Source organism: Capra hircus, chromosome 5 (assembly GCF_001704415.2).
Source record: "Capra hircus breed San Clemente chromosome 5, ASM170441v1, whole genome shotgun sequence".
Taxonomy (NCBI): Eukaryota; Metazoa; Chordata; class Mammalia; order Artiodactyla; family Bovidae; genus Capra; species Capra hircus.
In genome coordinates, this window is record NC_030812.1 from 95,395,132 (window position 1) to 95,415,249 (window position 20,118).

At 47.7% G+C, this 20,118-nt stretch overlaps 1 protein-coding gene across 1 annotated transcript; it reads left to right on the plus strand.

The window, feature by feature from the left end:
* Window positions 276–19,022, plus strand: GSG1 (germ cell associated 1). Its single transcript, XM_018048458.1, has 6 exons — window positions 276–449; window positions 12,347–12,665; window positions 14,132–14,302; window positions 15,101–15,253; window positions 16,065–16,176; window positions 18,607–19,022. Exons 1-6 carry the CDS (start codon window positions 402–404, stop codon window positions 18,944–18,946), a joined length of 1,143 nt encoding a protein of 380 aa, XP_017903947.1. The 5' UTR covers window positions 276–401; the 3' UTR covers window positions 18,947–19,022.

Genomic DNA, 20,118 nt, shown 5'->3' on the forward strand with positions numbered 1-20,118 from the left:
CCGACTTTCAGAAGCTGATAGTTTACTAAGATGCCCAGGTGATTCTTATGCATAGCAATAAAAGCATAAGATCTGGAGGACACAAAAGACATGCTGGCCTCTGGGCAGTAACCCCAGAGTGGCCCCAGTCCTTCTGAGGGTGGGGGGAGGAGGCAGAGTGAGCGGCAGGGAGACCCCTGCCTGCCACTGTGATGTCACAGAAGCAGCCTCCTGGGTCAGCCAGCCCCACCCCAGCGTGTCCTGGTTATGAGAGGACACCCTCTCCAGCCTACCTCATACCACCTGACCCCTCTGCTGGCAAGAGGGGCTCTGATTCATCTTCACACTCAAGGCTCATCCCACGCAACCAATTAAGACAGAAGAAACACTGAAACCCCTCTGCCTCATAACTTCAAAAGTGAATGAGCAATTCCTCTCAGCTGATTCAAAATGTTTGTCTCACCCAGAAGGTAGGTACCTTAAATTTTGAAATCTCATGACTATCTCATGTGTAGTCCCTTACTACTGGATGTGTAATATGGGTTATACAAACTCATCGTAAGGAGCTTGAGAACACTTGGTAGGGTTATCCAAAATGGAGTAAAAATGTGTTACTTGAGCCCCGTTTTTATTGATAAGCCCAGTGATGGCCCTACCTTGGCCTCTTGTTCTGTCATCATGTTCCATTAAAACTCCCATTTCTTTCTCCTTTGTCTCTTATCACACCTTTCCTCTGCTCCCAGGGCAGCTTAATGTCTTCTAGGTCTTTTTTCCCTCTCCATCTGTATGATTTCTACTACAAAATCTAGTCCCTGGAAAAGGCCCAATGGCATGGAAGTGATAGCAGTGATAAACCCGTCTATCACTCCAGTGAACTGAAAGAGATGCTGAGGCATTCCCATGACCAGCTCCAATCCAAAATCTGCTGGAACTAAGAAAGGACAGCACAATCTTGGGCTCTTCCTGGTCTCAGAATCTGCAGAGACACTTCCAGACCCAGAAAGACACTCACAGCCAACAAAGACATCTTGGCTTGTTTAGCGGAGAAGGCACATCTGGAAGTGACTTGCCTTCCATTTTGAGAAAGTTGGCAGCTCCCAGCTCGCAGCTCACAGGGTTACTAAAAAGAAAAAAGAAATGATGTTCATTCTCCTATATCTTACCTTTCCCAGGGGATAAAAATGAAACTTACAATTAGCTTGAGAAACAAAATACACACACACACACACACACACAGAGCAATGTGGTGCACTGTTTATGGGCTGGAAGTTAGAGATCTCAGAAAAAAAGGAGTTTCTAAAAACAACAAAAAAAAGACACTTCTGGAGCCTCAGAGAAGAGCTCACAGTTCTGAAGAACCACCAGATTATTGGGTTCAGCCCACTTCCCTGGTTCAGAATCTCCCTAAGCGATTAGATCATGAATAGGCCACCCCTCAGAAGGGAATACAGCTAGGACAAGCCGTAGTGAAAAAAAAAAAAAATTTTATTGGTTTACGAGGAGAGATACAGAGGAAATGATGGGAGAGTCCGTTTATCAGTATACACCCGTGAAGTTTAAAGGAGGCAATCTGTTGCCTCATTCTGAGTGCGCTCTCATAACTGTGCCACGGGTAAGGGTGACCAGGCCTCGCCTTGACCAAGGGGCGGCCTGGTCTTGACTCAGGAGGTTTCCAAGTTGACTCTGCGTTTACGAGCGTGTGGCCTTGAGACACTGGGGTTCTGACTTCTCCGGGTAGTGAGGATTAAACGTCAGTGGAGGGACTGCCAAACCGTTTGGGACAGGGACGGGGTAACCGGAGAGGACAAACTCTCTTTAATTCGCCTCTGAGAAAACAGTCGCTCAGGGAGGTTAGGGAACTTGGCCAAAATCTTTAGCAGAGTCGTGGGGTGGGGCAGGGACTAGAACTCAGATCTGCTGTGGGTTGGTGGCCTCGAAGTTCCGTCTCTCGGACCCACGAAATGAGGCAGAGACAAGGCCTTTCTGCAGAACAGGAGCCGGGCGTAACTTTGTGGGAAGGGGGCAGGGTGCGCGGAGACCTTAGACTTGGGTTTCAGCTCCTCCCGACCCACCGGCTCGTGAGCGGAATTCAGTGGATGAATGGGGATCTCCGCACTCCCTCCGCCCACCCCGCCTGAGAGGACCCTCGGGACGCCGTCCCCGCACCCCTCCAGGAAGATGGAGAGGCCCCGGGCGGGGAGCCCCACCCGCTCGGGACATCCCGGCGCTCCGCCGCAGGGCTGGGCCTAGCCAAATGATTCAAAACAGGCTCCTGCGCGTCACCTTGGCAACGCTCTCCCGTTGCTAGGCGACCGGGCGCCGTAGTAAACCGAGGGCGGGCGTGTTACTAGCGGATGGGAGGAGGCCCGCGGGAACTAGCCCGACGTTCCGGCCCTGAGACTGCCGGGGGAAGCTGGGGGAGAGGGCAGAGAAGGAAGGGACGGGGTCGGGGGCGCATGCCTGATGCAAACGGGGGGCACCCCTTAAGAGGCCACTCCCGTTAGGCCCCTGCCCTCCCAGCCTGTCCCTGACACCCCACCACCCCCGCCCCGCCCCAGCAGTCCCCGATAGCTCCGTCACCCCCGCGTGAGCGATTGCCCCACAGGATGCCCAGATGGGACTGCCCCTCTGATTCACTCCAGCTGCTTGAGGCATGAAGGAAGGCGGCTTCCTCTCCTGGAAATGACTGCATTTGCAAAAGCCCTCAAACAATTCCATTAAAAAGAGGAACGGGAAAAGCCACAGAGAAGAGAGCCCCCGCAAATGATTTTCTTTGGCCCTCCCCACTGCACAGAAGTAGGTGTTCCCAGAACTCGGGGCCCATGTTAGGAAACTGAAGTCTTTTTCTTATTCTGTGAGTGTCTGGGGCCATGTGAACATGAAGCATGATTGCATTAGGAATTAACCTGAAGCTGGGAAACCTCGGAGCTCAATGTACTGTAGTGGCTTTAGTATTTTGGACACTTGGCATGGGCATTTTAGTGATGTTAGTTTTCCCATTAGGGCTGGGAAGTGGATATCAAAATGTCCTGAGCAAACGTTGCTAATCGTCCTTAGTAAATGTGTCATGTGTGAGGCATTGAAGTAACAATTGTAGTAAGGGCTACAGAACCTCAGAACTTTGGACATTCGAGATCTACCATCCGAAAGGGCTCCAGCCAGGAGGGAATCACAGGGCTTGGGAAAGGATATAACATTTCCAGTCTGTCACTGGCTTCTGAGCAATCTGATTGTACCCTAGTCTCTGTGAACTGAAGATAATACTTGCTCGTGAGATCACTGCTGTTTTCTGGGCTTGGCGTATCAAGCAGCAGGAATGTTTCCACAGGTGGGAGGAAGCGTATTGGCACAGGGTCTGTTTGATGAAATTCAGGGTGCTTCTGTGGCCTAGGGTGTGTCTGTGAACCCTCTTTGCAACTTCTCCCTGCTCTTTCCTTTGTGAAGCAGGAGGATCCCTGTCCCTTTCACCATAGGAGGCTGTTTGGACACTTCTTCAAGATCATATCTTCAGCCATGGTCTTCCTAATTGTATCTGTGAGCCGGGTTTCCATTACGCACTTCATTCATTCATTCCATTCATTTGTGGCTGTTGGGGCTAGGTTCTGAGGATCAACAATGAATAAGACATAGTTGCCACTGTATCTAGAAAGTTAGTCAAGTGAACAGACCAGCCAAGTAAACCATGTGATGAGTTACAGGAGAAGGCACACAGAACAGAGCAGTGTAGACCAGAGCCAATAACAACCACAACATTTACACTGTATTCCAACCTTTCGTCTACTTAGTAACAGAAAAGAATTAGTTAATAGGGCCTGGGTCAGAAATCTGACTCCTGGGAGGATAGAGAGTATACTATCTGTCCCAAACTAATGGAAATCAACTCTGAATATCATTGGAAGGACTAATGCTGAAGCTGAAGCTCCAATTCTTTGGCTACCTGATGTGATGAGCCAATTAGTTGGAAAAGACCCTGATGCTGGGAAAGATTGAGGGCAAGAGAAGAAGGGGACAGCAGAGGATGAGATGGTTGGCTAGCACCACCCACTCAATGGACATGAGTTTGAGCAAACTCCGGGAGATAGTAAAGGACAGGGAAGTCTGGTGTGCTGCAGTCCATGGGGCGGCAAAGAGTCGGACACGAGTGAGTGAGTGAACAACGGTCCCAAACAAACCTTTCTCGGGACAAGATGCCAGAATGGATATATGCAAGAATTTTAAAAAAAAAAAAAAAAACTGGAATCCATAGCCCCAGGCTTGGACCTGAGGGAAGGGCTGTGCTTTGCAATCTTTCCTGGTTCAGGGAAGCCTGGCGTGCAGTCTGTGGGGTCACAAAGAGTCGGACACATCTGAGCAACTGAACTGAACTGGTTCAGCATCTCAGCGTTCTAACCCATTGTTTTAATCACTTCTAATCTCCAGAGTAGTCACAAACCAAGTTGAATTCCTGTTCACAAAGTATGTGTGGGTGTCCCAAGACCAGTTTCTCTTTTTTTCATACCTAGTAAACATGGTTTTTGACAGTGCAGGGCACAGTGACTGAGGACCTTAACAGTGATAAGTTGGTCCCAGCCCTTGGCTTTGTGATGTCACAAACGTTCAGTTGCACGTACATCCCTGTGGAGGTGTCCTGAGGGGATCAGAGTCCAACACACCAAAGTTCAGTAATGTTCTGAGACATGGAATCTTCTCATCTGTGTTGAGTTAGGAGCTTCTGAGCCTACTCAAATTATATTTATGTGGCATTGACTAGCAATTACTTTAAGAGAAGAAAGAGAAGGAACAAAACCTTAACATGCTCAAATTACAATGAAAGGAAGTGAGTGGGATACTCAGCTCTGATTTTTGTGGTCAGGCAGAGAAACTCATGCTTTGTCAAAAAGAGGAAATTGAACATTGTGGCCCAGGGTCCTTGGGGAGGCGATTGGGGCGGGGGGCGCGGTCTCAACATTGATTGCAGCTAGGAGCCAGCCAGTCAAACAAGCACGCACACTAAATGCACAGCTTTCTTCGGGTATGTGCATGTTAAGTCACTCATGTCCGACTTTTTATAATCCCATGGCCTCTAGCCCACCAGGCTCCTCTCCCAGAGCTAGGCCTTAGTGTTAATCTCTCAGTCGTGTCCAACTCTTTGCGACCCCATGGACTGTAGCCCGCCAGGCTCCTCTGTCCATGAATTTCCCAGGCAAGAATACTGGATTGGGTAGACATTTCCTTCTCCAGGGGATCTTCCCTATCCAGGGATTAAACCCAGGTCTCCTGCATTGCAGGCCAATTCTTTACTTTCTGAGCCACCAGAGAAGCCCAGAGCTAGGCTTTGGGAAGGCTAAAATAATATAATTTGGAAGGCCCTCTTTAAAAAAAAATAGTACAAAATGACAAATACAAATTAAATAATAAGCGTCTTGGAAGGGGCCTGAGTAAGTAGGGGACCACAAAGCTGAAGTTTCATCAGCTCCACTCTCTAAATCTACCTCTAGACTTCCTCACATAACCCATCCGAGACTCTCATCTCCTTGGTTACAGACTCTCACCTCTCAATGGTTACGTGACTTCCTCCGTAACCCATCTGAAACTCTGCTGCTCCCATCTCCTTTTCCCTGGAGAGGGGATATTTCAGGCTATTAAGGTACAGGGGGCGCGGTTTATGAGCAGAGGCAATAAAAACCAAAGACAGGACTGTGCCAAAGGGTGACTCAAGCGGGATATGAGAAGTGTCTCCAAGTATTTGCAGGGTGGAAGCAGAGAGAAGGGAAAAGAATCGGTCACTGTTCTGGGGTGGAAAGGGAATGAGGATACGATTAAGTCAAGAAAAATGTGCACAAAACTCATCAGAAAACATTGCCGAACAGTATTTTCTGATACCTCAGAGTTGTATTTCCCATGGGAAGTTTTTGAGGACCTACTGAGTCACTGAAAACTAAAACTGGCCACAGGAAAATGTGCCACAGGAAACAATCTTACAAGATGTCCTCGAGGGAGCAGCTGGATGGCCCCAGAGTTCACGGTGAGCCCTGAATTCCAGAGAGCTGACACATGGCTTCTATAGCTTACTATGTGGGGAGGAGGCCAAGGCAAGAAAAGAGCGAGAGAGCCTGCGGGGTGGGGCAGCCACCTCCACCCACCTTTGCTGCTGGTGGGGCAAAGCATGTGATTGAAGGAAAATATGGGAAGATAGTGCCACCCAGCGTTGAGATGAAAACTGCAGCCAGAAAACAGCAGCCGATTCAACGGTGAACAGGAATCAGAAATTCCCCGCTCCCTTTTCTTGAAGGAGAGGAGGGAAATAAAGGGTCGTTTGGGTGATACAGACATCACCCCTGGACTGAAGCACACGTGCGTCAGACAGGGTGTTAAATAAGGCTGATAAATAAGGAGAAATATGGTATGATACCCCTTATACGTGGAATCGTATAGTGAGTAAGTGAAAGACACTCAGTCGTGTCTGACTCTTTGCTACCCCATGGACTATACAGTCCATGGAATTCTCCAGGCCAGAATACCAGAGTGGGTAGCCTTTCCCTTCTCCAGGGAATCTTCTCAACCCAGAGATCAAACCCAGGTCTCCTGCATTGCAGGCGGATTCTTTACCAGCTGAGCCACCAGGGAAGCCCAAGAATACTGGAGTGGGTAGCCTTATCCCTTCTCCACAGACCTTCCTGACCCGGGAGGAATCATATATGCGGAATCTAAACAGAAATTATACAAATGAACTTATTTACAAAACAGATACAGACTCACAGACCTCATGGTGGATGGGGGAATGGAAGGATCGGGGGAAGGGATAGTTAGGAAGTTTGGGATCTACATGTACACACTGCTATATTTAATATAGATAATCAACAAAACCATATACTGTACAGCACAGGGAACTCTGCTCAATGTTACCTGGAAGCCTGGATGGAAGGGGAGTTTGGGGGGAAATGGATACAAGTGTCGTTGAGTCCCATTGCTGTCCACCTGAAACTATTACAGCTTTGTTAATCATCTATACCCCAATATGAAATTAAAAGTTTTAAAAAAAATAGCATAGAGAATATATCGGGTGACAGGATCAAGATCAAAGGAGACTAATTGGGCCAGAATGTGGACTAATTCAAATGCTCCAAGGGGAGCCTGCCTTTGAGTCCCCAAACCAACTGCACAAACATAGGATGGGAGGATCATGACTCGGCTGGTGGCAGATCTGGTTGACGCGGCGGAAGGGCAGGGCAGGGCAGAGAGGCTTTTGCTAAATGTCAGCCCAAAGTGAGTCAAACAGGTGTGATTTTTATGACACGTTAATTCCCTGATTATATAGTTTTCAGTCTGTTCAGTTTTTTTACTTGTGTGGTCAGAGTGGTGACTCCCAAGTTCCTCGAATGTGGAACCAGAAATTCAGAAGTCTAGCCCTGGGTGTATGCAAAAAGTTTTCTAAAATTACGGGTTCCTGGGCATCACCCCAGAACCACTATGGCAAGCTCAGGATGGAGCCTAGGAATCTGCATATCTTCCAAAGTTGCAAAGATGGTTCTGATGCTGGTCAGAACTGAGCCCTACTGCTCTCAAATGTGGAGCCAACTTTGAGGACTTTACAATCAAGACAAACAGCTGGAATATAGAAAGCATCATGGGAGCGGACAAGGACAGAGAAGAGGGAACGGTCCTTAGGAAGAAGCATTTTCAAAGAATGGATGACTTGAGTCCATCCTGACAAGAGGCAGATCCTTAGGTAAGAAGAGAAGACATTCCAGGAAGAAGGAAGGAAGAGCATCAGCCAGGACGAAGAGGATGAAGTCCCTGGGTATTCAGGGGAACACAGCAGTCTCCCCACCTTCTCAACCCAATTAATTGGCACAGCTTTTGAGGACAGAAAGCACCATTTGTATTTCTGGGGGACTGACGACAAAAGATATGCAATCAAACCCCTATTAATTTGCCAGGTTTGTTTGCTTTTTGTTTAAGTTTTAGAAATGTACTTAAAAAAAAAAATTTATCCCTTTGCCCAAAGATTGGGAGAGACATGGTAGATAGCCACAGCACTGCTAACCCAGGGGTTTATTTCTCTCCAGTCCTCCTCCCTCTGCAGGCTTACCCCCAACACTACCGTACACAGATGGTCTCAGGATGTTATAATAATCCTTACTAATGTCACTTACTGGAGAGTGGAGACCACCCGAGACACCAGGAAGCCTTTCCATACCCATGGCTCTGTGAGGCCCCTGATGTTGCAGATCACAGGGCTTATGAAGGGGATGGAAAACCAGACACAAGGGAATGGGAACTGACAAAAGTTACTACAAAGCAATGGTGACTCTACAATGTTTTGTCTGCCATAAAATCAAGCCCAATCCATTCTCACCAGTTTCCTAGGCAGTGGCACTGAGATGGACACTCAATCACTGTGCAATTTTTAAATTTATTTTTTAATTGAAAGATAATTGCTTTACAGAATTTTGTTGTTTCTTCACTCTGCACATGTAGGTCCTTGCATCTTTGTGCTGAATCCCAGAGCCCCAATGGCAAGCTCTTCTGTGTAATCGCTCAGGACAACTGGACCATGAGTGCCTTGTCAATTTTTAAATGCCCAAGTTCCCTGCAAGGCAGCATTTAATCATGAAGCACTCCAAAATATATGACAGAGGGGAGGGCTGGGGGGAGGTGGGAGGGGAATGGAAAGGGAGTTTTCCTTCTTCCAACACTAAACCAAAGGGATTTGGAGCACAGATGGCATCTGCAGTCATTCTGGACAAGCTGTGAGACAAGGACCATGGTCAAGGTAACCAGCTTCCCTCTCTTATTGTTTGGAACATGCATTTCATGGCTGTTTTGCTCCTGATTCTTTTGAGATGTGCCAGTCTCATCCATTTGTTGTCCTCACTAGTCTGTGTTAATCCTGAGGTTTTGCCATTAACCTATGTTGACGGAAGAATCACAGAAAATTGGTAGAAATGAATTATTGAAAAGTATAGATTTTCAATCTGTATATTTCCTAGTGGTCTGAGCCTGTGTCTGAAGCCACACACTGTCCCTTTTTTAGAGACTGAAGATTCCCCTTGGCTTGGGGCTTGTCAGTACATGCAAAGATGGAACGTGTCTGTGGCCGCTATTTCCTCTCCACCATCCCCTGAAGGAAACCACTGCCAAATTAGACTGTTCTTCTAAATCAAGAGCAAGGCATTTTTAGGGGGAAGAATAAAATATGTAGTGAAGGGTATGGCAGTGTGGGTGTTGAAGACAATTCTTGAAGATTCTTGAATGGATTCTCATTCAGTTATCAAGATAATCGTTGAATGAGGTTCCTTGAGTCTGTCCTTGGTAGACACTCCTGGCAACAGCGTCTTTGGACTTCATTCCAAGCTCTTTTTCTTCTCTTTTCAAAACTTTTTATTTTATATTCGAGTATAACTGATTAACAATGCTGTCATAGTTTCAAGTGCATGGCAGAGCGACCCAGCCATCGTATACGTGTATCCATTCTCCCCCAAACTCCTCTCCCGTGAAGGCTGCCACATAACACGAAGCAGTTTCTTGTGCTATACAGTAGGTCCTTGTTCATTATCCATTTTAAATATAACAGAGTGTACATGTCCATCCCAAACTCCCTACCTATACCTTCCCCCTACCCTTCCCCCTGGTAACCATAAATTCATTCTCCCAAGTTCTTTTCCATCCTCTGCTTCTCAACTTCTTAAGTTGGTTGTCACCTTAGTGCTGCTGCAAAGTGGCTGGACTGTGGTGAGGGATTCGTGACCCTTATTTTGGAATAACCTGATGAATAATTTGTGAATAGGTATGATTTTAAATGGATTGAGGGTAAAATTAAAATCTGATGTGATGGGATAGTGGCTAAATCTCAAGTTATATGGGGTCGAAAATAAAGTTGTCGAAAATGTAGAATTGCCTGAATCCTTAATTCCATCTTTATACAGAAGAATGGATGAAGATGTTGTACCTTGAAGTCTATTTCCTATTCAAGCAATGGATATAAAAATAGAAAGGGTAACTAATTAAGAGTAGCAGAACAATGACAAAAACAAATAGGATTTTCAAAACTAAAAAACAAGATGACAACATTCTTTTGGGGGAAGAAAGGGGATCATAATGACTTCCATATCTGTCAATATAAGATCACCCCCCCCCTTCCAGGTATCACGGCTTTTGAGTCCTCACCAAGGTCACCCAGAGTCGAACCAACAATTCTTGCTGGAGTTAATTTGTTGAGTGCTTTAAAAAAAAAAAAAATCTTATTAGCAAATTGCTTTACAGAAGCTGTTTTATCATACATTTTGCTTACTGGCTTCTGTCTACATATGAATCTGGTATATTTCTTATTGCCATAAAAAACTGCACTTTGTCGTGGCATGTACTGTTTTAGTCCCTGAAAATTATAAAGAACAAACTGTTATGATTCTAAGATAAAGTTGCCTGTTTAATGTAGAAAATGTTCAGCTGGAGATGATGAGAGAGATTTATGGGCCTGTCTTATTTAGCTATGGTTTTATTTACATCTCTTAAACTAAGCAGATTTGGGTCTGATTAATTCTGATGTAAGTGATTCCCCTTAGAAAGCTCAAGATGGTTTACTTTAGGAAGTGTCTGTCAGCAACTAAGTATGGGCTTCTTTTCCGTTCAGTATATATTAATATAACAGTACAAACTGCTTCGTAATGCAAAGTGTGAGACCTGTCAGATCTCTTTATTTTTATTAATAAATCAAATTCAGTCTGGCTCCATGCCACCACTCCCCAGCACTGAAACATCTAACATTGGACATTTTCATTTCACCCTTCTTTTAGGCTAAAAATGACAAGGTTGAGAGCTCCAGCCAAAGCCACGGGGGCTGCATTCATTCTGCAGCCACCCACCGGGTCTCCCCGGGCACTGCAACTGCACTGGGCTGTGGGGCTGCACCTGCAGGTTCCTTGTCCACCCGCCAAGGACACCCTCCCTATGGCTCCAAGGCCAGAGCACTCAGTGTCCAGCCTCCATGGGTACCACACAGCCACCCTTCATTTGAGATTCTCTCAGTTCAGGCATAGTGGATGGAAGCTGCACTCAGATCTCCACCTCTCTCAAAACCCATCACTCTATTTCCTCTCCAAGGGTTGCAGCATCCCAGTTGGTTTTCTGTCCTCCTACCCTCAAGAGCCCTGTGCCCCTATCTGCTCCCCTAGGGAGCATCCTCTTTATCATTCATTAATAGGATAAACGGGCTTTTCTGGTGGCTCAGATGGTAAAGAATCTTCCTGCAATATGGGAGACCCAGATTCGATCCTTGGGTCAGGAAGATCCCATGGAGAAGGAAATGGCTACCCATTCCACTATTCTTGCCTGGAGAATCCCATGGATATATGCCCCTTTACTCCTCTCAGAGGAATCGAACACAGAGAAAAGTGAAAGTGTTAGTCACTCACTCATGTTTGACTCTTTGAGACCCCATGGACTATAGCCTGCCAGGCTCCTCTCTCCATGGAATTCTCTAGGTATGAATACTGGACTGGGTTGCCATTCCCTTCGCCAGGGGATCTTCCTGACCCAGGGGTTGAACCTGGGTCTCCTGCATTGCAGGTGGATTCTTTACCATCTGAGCTACCGGGGGGGAAGACATCAAAACCTTACATAGCTTCCCTGGTGGCTCAGAGGTTAAAGCGTCTGCTTGCATTGTGGAAGACCTGGGTTCGATCCCTGGGTCAGGAAGATCCCCTGGAGAAGGAAATGGCAACCCACTCCAGTATATTTGTGCCTGGAGAATCCCATGGACAGAGGAGCCTGGTGGGCTATAGTCCATGGGGTTGCAAAGAGTCGGACACGACTGAGCAACTTCACTTCACTTCATAAATTAAAACCCATTTATAACTAAAAGGAGTATGAATGTTTTTTGTTAGATTGGAGGAATGGGGAATTCAACATGTGAGACATTATTATACGTCAGATAAGTGCCCAACATTTTGTTCGTATTATTTAAATAAATCCTCATAACAACAACAACAACAAATACCTCCCCACTACCTTTCCCTGACTACAAAACCAAAGATTACCAGCAGGAACATCTGGTGATCGCCTAATCCTTTTTCTCAACCAGATGCACACTAGCTCAGTGGCTTAATCACGTTACTATCTGATGCTTGTTCAGATTATCCCCAATAAGCGTTTTAATATAATAAGGTCCGGCTGAAATAAACATCATCGCTTCAGCGCCTGCTCCAGGCCACTCCTGGAGCCGAGCTCGCCCAAGGCTGCTTGGAGAAAACTCCTAAGGGCTGGTCGAGCCCATTGTGTTGGAGGAAAGCAGCTCCCTGGAGTTTAGGGAGCCTCGGGGGAGGGCGCTGATCTCGGATCTCAGATGAGTCTCTAACATTAGGCTCCGCGCGTGTGTGTCTTATTACAGATGGGGCTCCCGAAGGGCTTCTCTAGCCAACGGACATGCCTATCTGCCGTCCTCAACATGCTATCACTCAGCCTCTCCACAGCATCCCTGCTCAGCAACCACTGGTTTGTGGGCACACAGAAGGTGCCCAAGCCCCTGTGCGGGAAAGGTCTACCAGCCAAGTGCTTTGACGTGCCGGTGCCCCTGGATGGGGGCGGCAGCAACGCATCTTCCCCGGAGGTGGTGCACTACAGCTGGGAGACCGGGGATGACCGCTTCACCTTCCATTCCTTCCGGAGCGGCATGTGGCTATCCTGCGCGGAGATCATGGAAGAGCCAGGTAGCTGCCTCGCCCCGGCCGCCTGATTTCTTGTCCTCCCCGGCAGAGGGAAGTGTGTAGCCCTCGTTCACACCGGCAGGGCTCACCCCTAGCCTCAGCGTCTCCCCCTTCTCCATTGTATCCCTTCCACATCAGACTCTTCTGTCATAAGGCCCAAATTCCATCCATCTGGCATTTCACCTCCAGACACTCGCTGGTTTCAAACAGCATCTCCCTTCAACAGTTTCACGCAGACTTTGAAGGTTATGAGAGTTCCCATTCCTGCCAGCTAGAGTTGCCATTTAGAGACAAAACAAGGAGAGTATCGTAGAAAAAGCCTGGGCTCTGACCAGCTGGAACCTTACAGGAACAACTTCACTCCTACAGGCTTGATTTTCTCATTTGTGAGATGCAGGCATCAGAGTAGACGGCCCTTAGAGCATCCCAGAAGCGTGTTCTCATTCTAAGTGTTATTGTTGCCACTGAAAAGGCAGGGCAAGTGAAGCCCAGGGAGGATAAATACATCGTGGAAGTTCTCCCCAGAGGAGCCGCAGACAGACCCTCTCAGGTCTCAGGTCGCGGGGTGTACACTCGCAAAGCAGGCGCGATGCCAGCATGTTAGGTAGGGGCTTGTCCTTGGGCAAATAGCAGAGGACGCTCCCTCGTCCCTGCTCAAAGCTTGCAAAGACCCCCCTGAGGTGAGGTTTTCCTAAAGCCCAGAACTGTGTACAATTTGCAGTCTACAGCTTCTCCCAGTTTGGGCTAAGGTGAAAAGGAGATTGGAAAGGATTATAAACTCTTGGGTATTTCCATTTATTTTTACATTTTTAATTAATTCATTTATTTTAATTGGAAGATAATTACTCTACAATATTGTAATGGCTTTGGCCATATATCAATATGAATCAGTCACAGGCATACATTTGTCCCCCCAGCCTGAAGCCCCCACCTTCCTCCTCATCCCATCCCTCCAGGTTGTCACAGAGCATTGGCTTTGGTTGCCCTGCATCATATATCAAATTCCCACTAGCTATCTATTTTACATGTGGTAAAGTGTACATTTCCACATACATGTAAAGTACAGAGTTTTGGACTCAGTGGGAGAAGGAGGGGGTGGGATGATTTGAGAGAATTCCATTTATATTTATTATTGTGCCATTTAGCACTGCTGTGACTCCAGTCCAGGAAACAATTTAGAGCCACTCAAGCCAGCAGCAGGAGCAGGAGGAGCTGGTGAACCAATGCTGGAAACACCCCCTGGGTGACTTGGGGAGTGTCCTCTTCATAATCAGGACTTGAGGCAGAAATTAACCTTGGATGACTCTGGCCTATTTTGTTCATCCATCCTTGCATCCTTTCCTGCTTCCAAAGAGACATTTATGGCCTGCTTCCCATGTGCTGGGCAGGCCCCCAGGATGCTATTAGGAAAAGCCTGTGTCCCTCCGACCAGGGCAGCAGCTCACCACCTTGTACCTTGTCTATTTCAGGGGAGAGGTGCCGAAGTTTCCTTGAACTCACACCACCAACCGAGAGAGGTGAGAAAGGACTACTGGAATTTGCCACGTTGCAAGGCCCACGTCACCCCACTCTCCGATTTGGAGGGAAGCGGTTGATGGAGAAGGCTTCCCTCTCCTACCCTCCCTTGGGGCTTGTGGCAAGTATGTGGGCTTGATGATAAATTTAGTTGCCATTGAGTTGGGCCTCTGGGGATCTAAACTGTACTGTGATCTCCTGCTTTTCTTTTCTTCTGAGCCTCACAGAGTGACACTAACTCCCACTAGGCTGATTCAAACTCCCACCTGGCTGACACTCATCCCTAGGCAGGAACGCAAAAAAGCAACAGCAGGGACAAATAAAGTTCCCAAACAGAAATCTACCAACAGCTCTAACCTACTCCTGTTGCCAAGTAACCATGTAGAAAGCTTGAATTTTTCCTTTTCCAATTTTTTTTTTTTTTTGCATTTCAGTAACTTTATTGAAAGGTATATATCCCTTAGTATCAGAACATAATGGTAGTTGGTTAGGTTACCTCTGCTAATGCAAAATTAACACTGATGTAATACATTTTTTTGTAACATAGAAAGAAAGGAGTCAAGGAGGAAGAAGAGAAACAAAAGAGATGGTTCCAGAATTAAATTTTTTTAAGAAAAGAAACAGAAATAAGTAGCAAAAGTTACATCCCTTAAAGATTTGGTGGAAATTGGATGATTTCTTCTCCAGTCTCCCTAAGAGTACTTACAGTGAGTTAAGCATGGTTGATTGTGTATGGGATACTGAGTAGAGTGAGAGCTGATAGCCAAGAGCCCCCTGGTCAAGGACTGTCCCAGCTGCTGTCAACTCTGCCTTCTCCTCTGGTGCTAATGAGGCTCTCTACTCCTCATGGGCAGCAATTGTTCACCGCTCGTTCAGTTATTTAATTGCCAGGGTGAGGGTTCTTCTTCCTCTGGTTTCTGCAGAGATCCTATGGTTATCACTGGGAGCCCAGTTTGCCTACATTGGACTTGAACTCATCAGTTTCCTCCTGCTACTAATGGACTTGCTGTTCACGGGGAACCCTGGCTGCAGCCTCAAGCTGAGCGCCTTTGCCGCCATCTCCTCTGTCTTATCGGGTGAGCAGTGTCTCAGGAGCTACAGAGGGGGTGGGTGTCCCCTGTTGCCTTTGAAGCCCAGCCGGCAGCTGGAATCTCTGTCCTAAGGGAAGGAAGGAGCCCCAAAGAAAGCTAAAGAATGGAGGCAGGAGATACAGCACAGGCATCTTTAATTTTAAACTGAAACAGCATGCAAAATGCTAGATTACATCATTACGTACTTTGCAAAATCATTTCTCTCTGGGTTCTTTCTACTTGCAAGTTTTCTCATTATATACAATACGGTTTGGTTTATTACTTCTGAGTCATGCACACAGCTTTGCCAGACTCTGTTGGATCAAGTAAGAGATGCCTGTAGATCAGTGGTCCCCAAGCTTGTTGGCACCAGGGACCAGTTTTTTATGGAAGACAAATTTTCCACAGATGGAGGCAGGGGATGGTTTGGGGATGATTCAAGCACGTTACATTTATTGTGCACTTTATTTCCTTTATTATGATATCAGATCCACCTCAGATCATCAAGCATTAGACCCCAGAGGTTGGAGCCCCTCGTGTAGATGATGAAGGAGAGGGTTCACGTTGGGGATGCAGATGGGAAAGACCTAAAGGGAGGAGCAGCCCAGCATGCAGCATTGACTAGAAATGTTCCCATAGCTCAAAACCTAACATCTGGGGAACCAACAGCAAACACGCCTTCAAGAAGGGAGCCCCCAGCACAGAGTAGCCCTGATGCCAGATAGGGAGTACGATTTGCTCCCAAATCGTATTCCCTATAGATAGATGGCACTGCCAGCCTTTCCCTAAGGGTGCTGCCTCCCTGTTTCTTTTGCAGGCCTTCTGGGGATGGTGGGCCACATGATGTACTCACAAGTTTTCCAGGCAACGGCCAACTTGGGTCCAGAAGACTGGAGGCCACACGCTTGGAACTACGGCTGGGCTTTCTAGTAAGTGCTTATCACCTCCGCCACCTTTCTCTTCTTCCCCGGTCCACCTCCACTAAATGGCAGCCCTCAACCAGGCGCTTGCTATCTGTCCTCCTTCCTTCTCTCCATCCCTCATCCCAGACACCTGTCAATCATCCAGAGGGCTGGACCAGCAGGCCATACCCATTCTCTCCCCGCCTTCCAAGGAGGAGGGACAGAGTGGATTCCTCCAGCTTATTTTTCGTGAGGACATTGTCAAGTTTTTCTGCTGATAAAGCTACTAATAAGTGCTTCTACACCTGACATGTAGGACGTCCTAGGGAAATGAGACTGATTTTGCATGGTTTACGGAAATGAGGCTCTACATTTTATATATTCTGTTGCCCATAAAGTTCATTCAGATTTTTTCATAAAATCTTACAGAGAACCCTGAACAAACTTTTCAGCCAACCCAATATTTTATGATTCAAAATACTTGGGAGACAGAGAAATGAAGAAACAGCCTTGAAATCTGGATTCCATTTCTGTGAATGGCTGCCCACTCTCCTCCTATAATGAATAAGTTCATCCTGCCTCCATTCTTATTCCACCAAACTGTGTTAGAAATGAAACAGTCTCCCTCTAACCCTTAAAGAACTAAGGGTTCAGTTAGTTTAGACTTCTCTTATTATAAAGAAGGAAGCAGAGACCATGATGAAACACTTACAGTTCAAGGGTAGCATCCCCTTTATGTGGGTTTCTCAGCTTCTCCCTTGAGGGACACTCTCCATTCACTACACAGATGTTAACTTAGATCTTCATGAACCATCTGGACTGAGTGCTAAGCACTTACCAGTGCTGGAAAGACAGTGCCAGACTTGAATTTCTGTGCCGAAGAGGCACATGGAAGCCTATGCCTGTCTGTCACAGGATCCCATCCCCTTTCCTCATGGTATAATATGGGCTATTAGATTCGGGGGTCTCTCATCTTTCCATCAGCCACCCTATCACAGTTTAGCTCATTTTCCAGACTCATCATTTCTCAGCTTTTGTCCATTTTTTGAGCCATTCTTGGCATTTCAACTGCAGGGCTTAGACTTCAAAACTCCCAGCAAAGTATCTTTGTCCGTCACAGGCAGCAGAGGGGAACACACAGCAGCGGCGTGTGGCCTTCCACCGTCACGGCCTCATGAAATCCACCCAACAATGCCCCCCCAACTCCTGGTGTCCCGGGCTTCCCACGATTGTGAGACACTTAGGGGTTTGACTTTCCTGGTTCTGAGGAGTGTGTTTGATATGGTTCACTGGTGTCTTTTTCTCTTTGTTGAATCCGTCCAGCTTCTCTTCCATCCTTTACAAATTTCTTTGATCCAAGAACCACACTGTTTGCATTGTAGGCCTTGTTTCCACTGGAGAAGTCTATACTAATGCCTCTGGATGTGTACTCAGGGTTTCCTGAATGCCTCCCAGAGGCTCAACTCTGGAGACTCTATGACAGCTAGGGTCACAACTAGGGAAGACAGAACAGGTATCTGAGTGCAGGAAAATCTTTGGCAGGAAATATGTGTGTGTCAGGTTTCCCTGGTGGCTCAGATGGTAAAGAATCTGCCTGCAATGCTGGAGACCCAGGTTCAATCCCTGGGTCAAGAAGATTCCCCTAGAAAAGGGAATGGCTACCCTCTCCAGTAGACTGGCAGACTATAGTCCATGGGATTGGACACAACTGAGCGACTCACACACACACACAAACACACACACACACGTCAGGGAAAGGAAAGAGGTAGTGCATTGGGCTGTGTGTACTGTGTCAGCTGAGCTACAGGTCTGTGGAATTGTTGAGATTATATGAGGGTCTGCAGCTTGGGAAAGTGCAGTAGTCTGAAAAATTGTGTGTGGCGGGGCAGGAGTGAGTGTGTGTATGTGTGTGTGTATATACACATATACACAGAGTTTCTCTGGTGGCTCAGACGGTAAAGAATCTGCCTGCCAATGCAGGCGATGCAAGTTTGATCCCTAAGTGGGGAAGAGCCTCTGGAGGAGGGAAATGGCAACCCACTCCAGTATTCTTTCCTTGAAAATCCCATGGACAGAGGAGCCTGGCAGGTTACAGTTCATGGGATCGAAAAAGAGACGGACACAACTTAGTGACTAAACAACCACACACACAAACCTACACACAGATAAAACAGGCCACCAGGTATAAAAGAACAAATCGGTGCAGTAAACTCCTGACTTTAACACCATATAAATCATGGTTTTTTACTACAAAACATTCAGAACTTACCCTAGGACAGACCAGATTCAGACCTCTTGCCCACTGCTCTTTATCTACATGTGAAAGGTGACACCCTCATGTTCCTAAATCCCTAAGAGGCATCCCCTAGTTGACTAGTAGGAAGGGACCTTGGTATTTTCCTTTCAAACCCGTAAGAAAGCGTCTTTCTTTCCCATCTTCCGTGTCTGTGTCCCTAGCACGGCCTGGGTCTCCTTTACCTGTTGCATGGCGTCGGCGGTCACCACCTTCAACACCTACACCCGGCTGGTGCTGGAGTTCAAGTGCAAGCACAGTAAGAGCTTCCGCGGAGCCCCAGGCTGCCGACCGCATCACCACCAGTGCTTCCTGCAGCAGCTGGCTTGCACCGCCCACCAGGGGGCCCCCGTGACCAGCTACCTCCAGTTCCACCGCCAGCCCATCCGCTCCGTCTCCGAAGGGGTAGACTTCTACTCAGAACTACATGACAAGGAACTTCAACGAGGCGCCAGCCAGGAGCCCGAGGCCAAAGCAGCTGGCTCATCTGTAGAAGAGTGTTAGGAGTTAGGGGGTTTGGAGAGCAGGCCGAAGCCCTACCTTACACGTTGCTCTGTGATCAACACGTGCTCAAGCCACAGTCTGTTTCCTGAGTGTGACTTCCAGAGGTTAAGAACAAGGGTATTGAAAGTCTAAGTCCAAGGGGTGCACGCCCAGATGCCCAGCGCCCTGGCTCCCTCTTCCACCACAGCTCAGTCCCACCGCCCCCACTCCACCGCCCCTCACCCCACATCTCACTCATTCAGAAGTTCTTCTCGATTCGATTGGTCATTATGTGCCAGGTTCTGGGAGATTAAAAAAAGGAGTAGAGATCCTGCCGTTTAGGGGCAATCAGGCTGGTCAGGAGAACAGAGATGGGTGGTTGATAGGGGCTCGGCTCAGCTGTGGCGCACTTGACTTTAAAGCCCCACACTGGCAGGCAGTAGGAGCTATGTATGCCATGTAGAGCGGAGGTCCTCCACACTGCCTGCCACAGCGTCCCGCACCCGTGTGGTAAGGACCACATCACACTATGTTAATTACACATTATCCTTGGAGAGACCAGGAGACCAGGACACATGAGGAGGCTCCCACAGCCTGCAGGGACAGGCCACCCCCAAAACAGCCCCCCTGAAGTCCCCTGGTGGCCTAATGCTTAGCAGGCCAGGCTTTCGGTGCCACGGCCTGGGTTCAGTCTCTGGACAGGGAACTGAGATATCCGACAAGCAGTGGGTGCAGCAAAACAAAAACAAAAACCAGCCCACCGAGGCCACGCGGACAAGACAGCGGTTCCCCAGTGGAGAACCCAAGGGACGCTTCCCCAGAGACCAGGCTGCAGCTGACACTCCTGAGACCCTGGCTCACATCCACGCCCTCGCCCCTTCCCTCTTCCATCAGGGAGAACACACCGTCCTTGACGGCTGGGAGGAATGTGAGCAGCACACACGTATGCTCCTATACAGTGTTTATTTGTTCTGTAACAATTCACATTTTAAACAGTGCTTCCTGACAACGTACCAGCTGGCTCTCCTTAAACACGGGTACTAAGGATGGCCATTCACATTCGAAGGGGCGGGGGGAAGCCACCGACCACACGAGGAAAGGCGGCAGAGACCCTCTGGGAGGGGATGGTGGGGAAGATGTTATCTAGGGTGGAGGGTTCAGAAGGGACGTAAACAGGAGATGCTGGGAGAAGG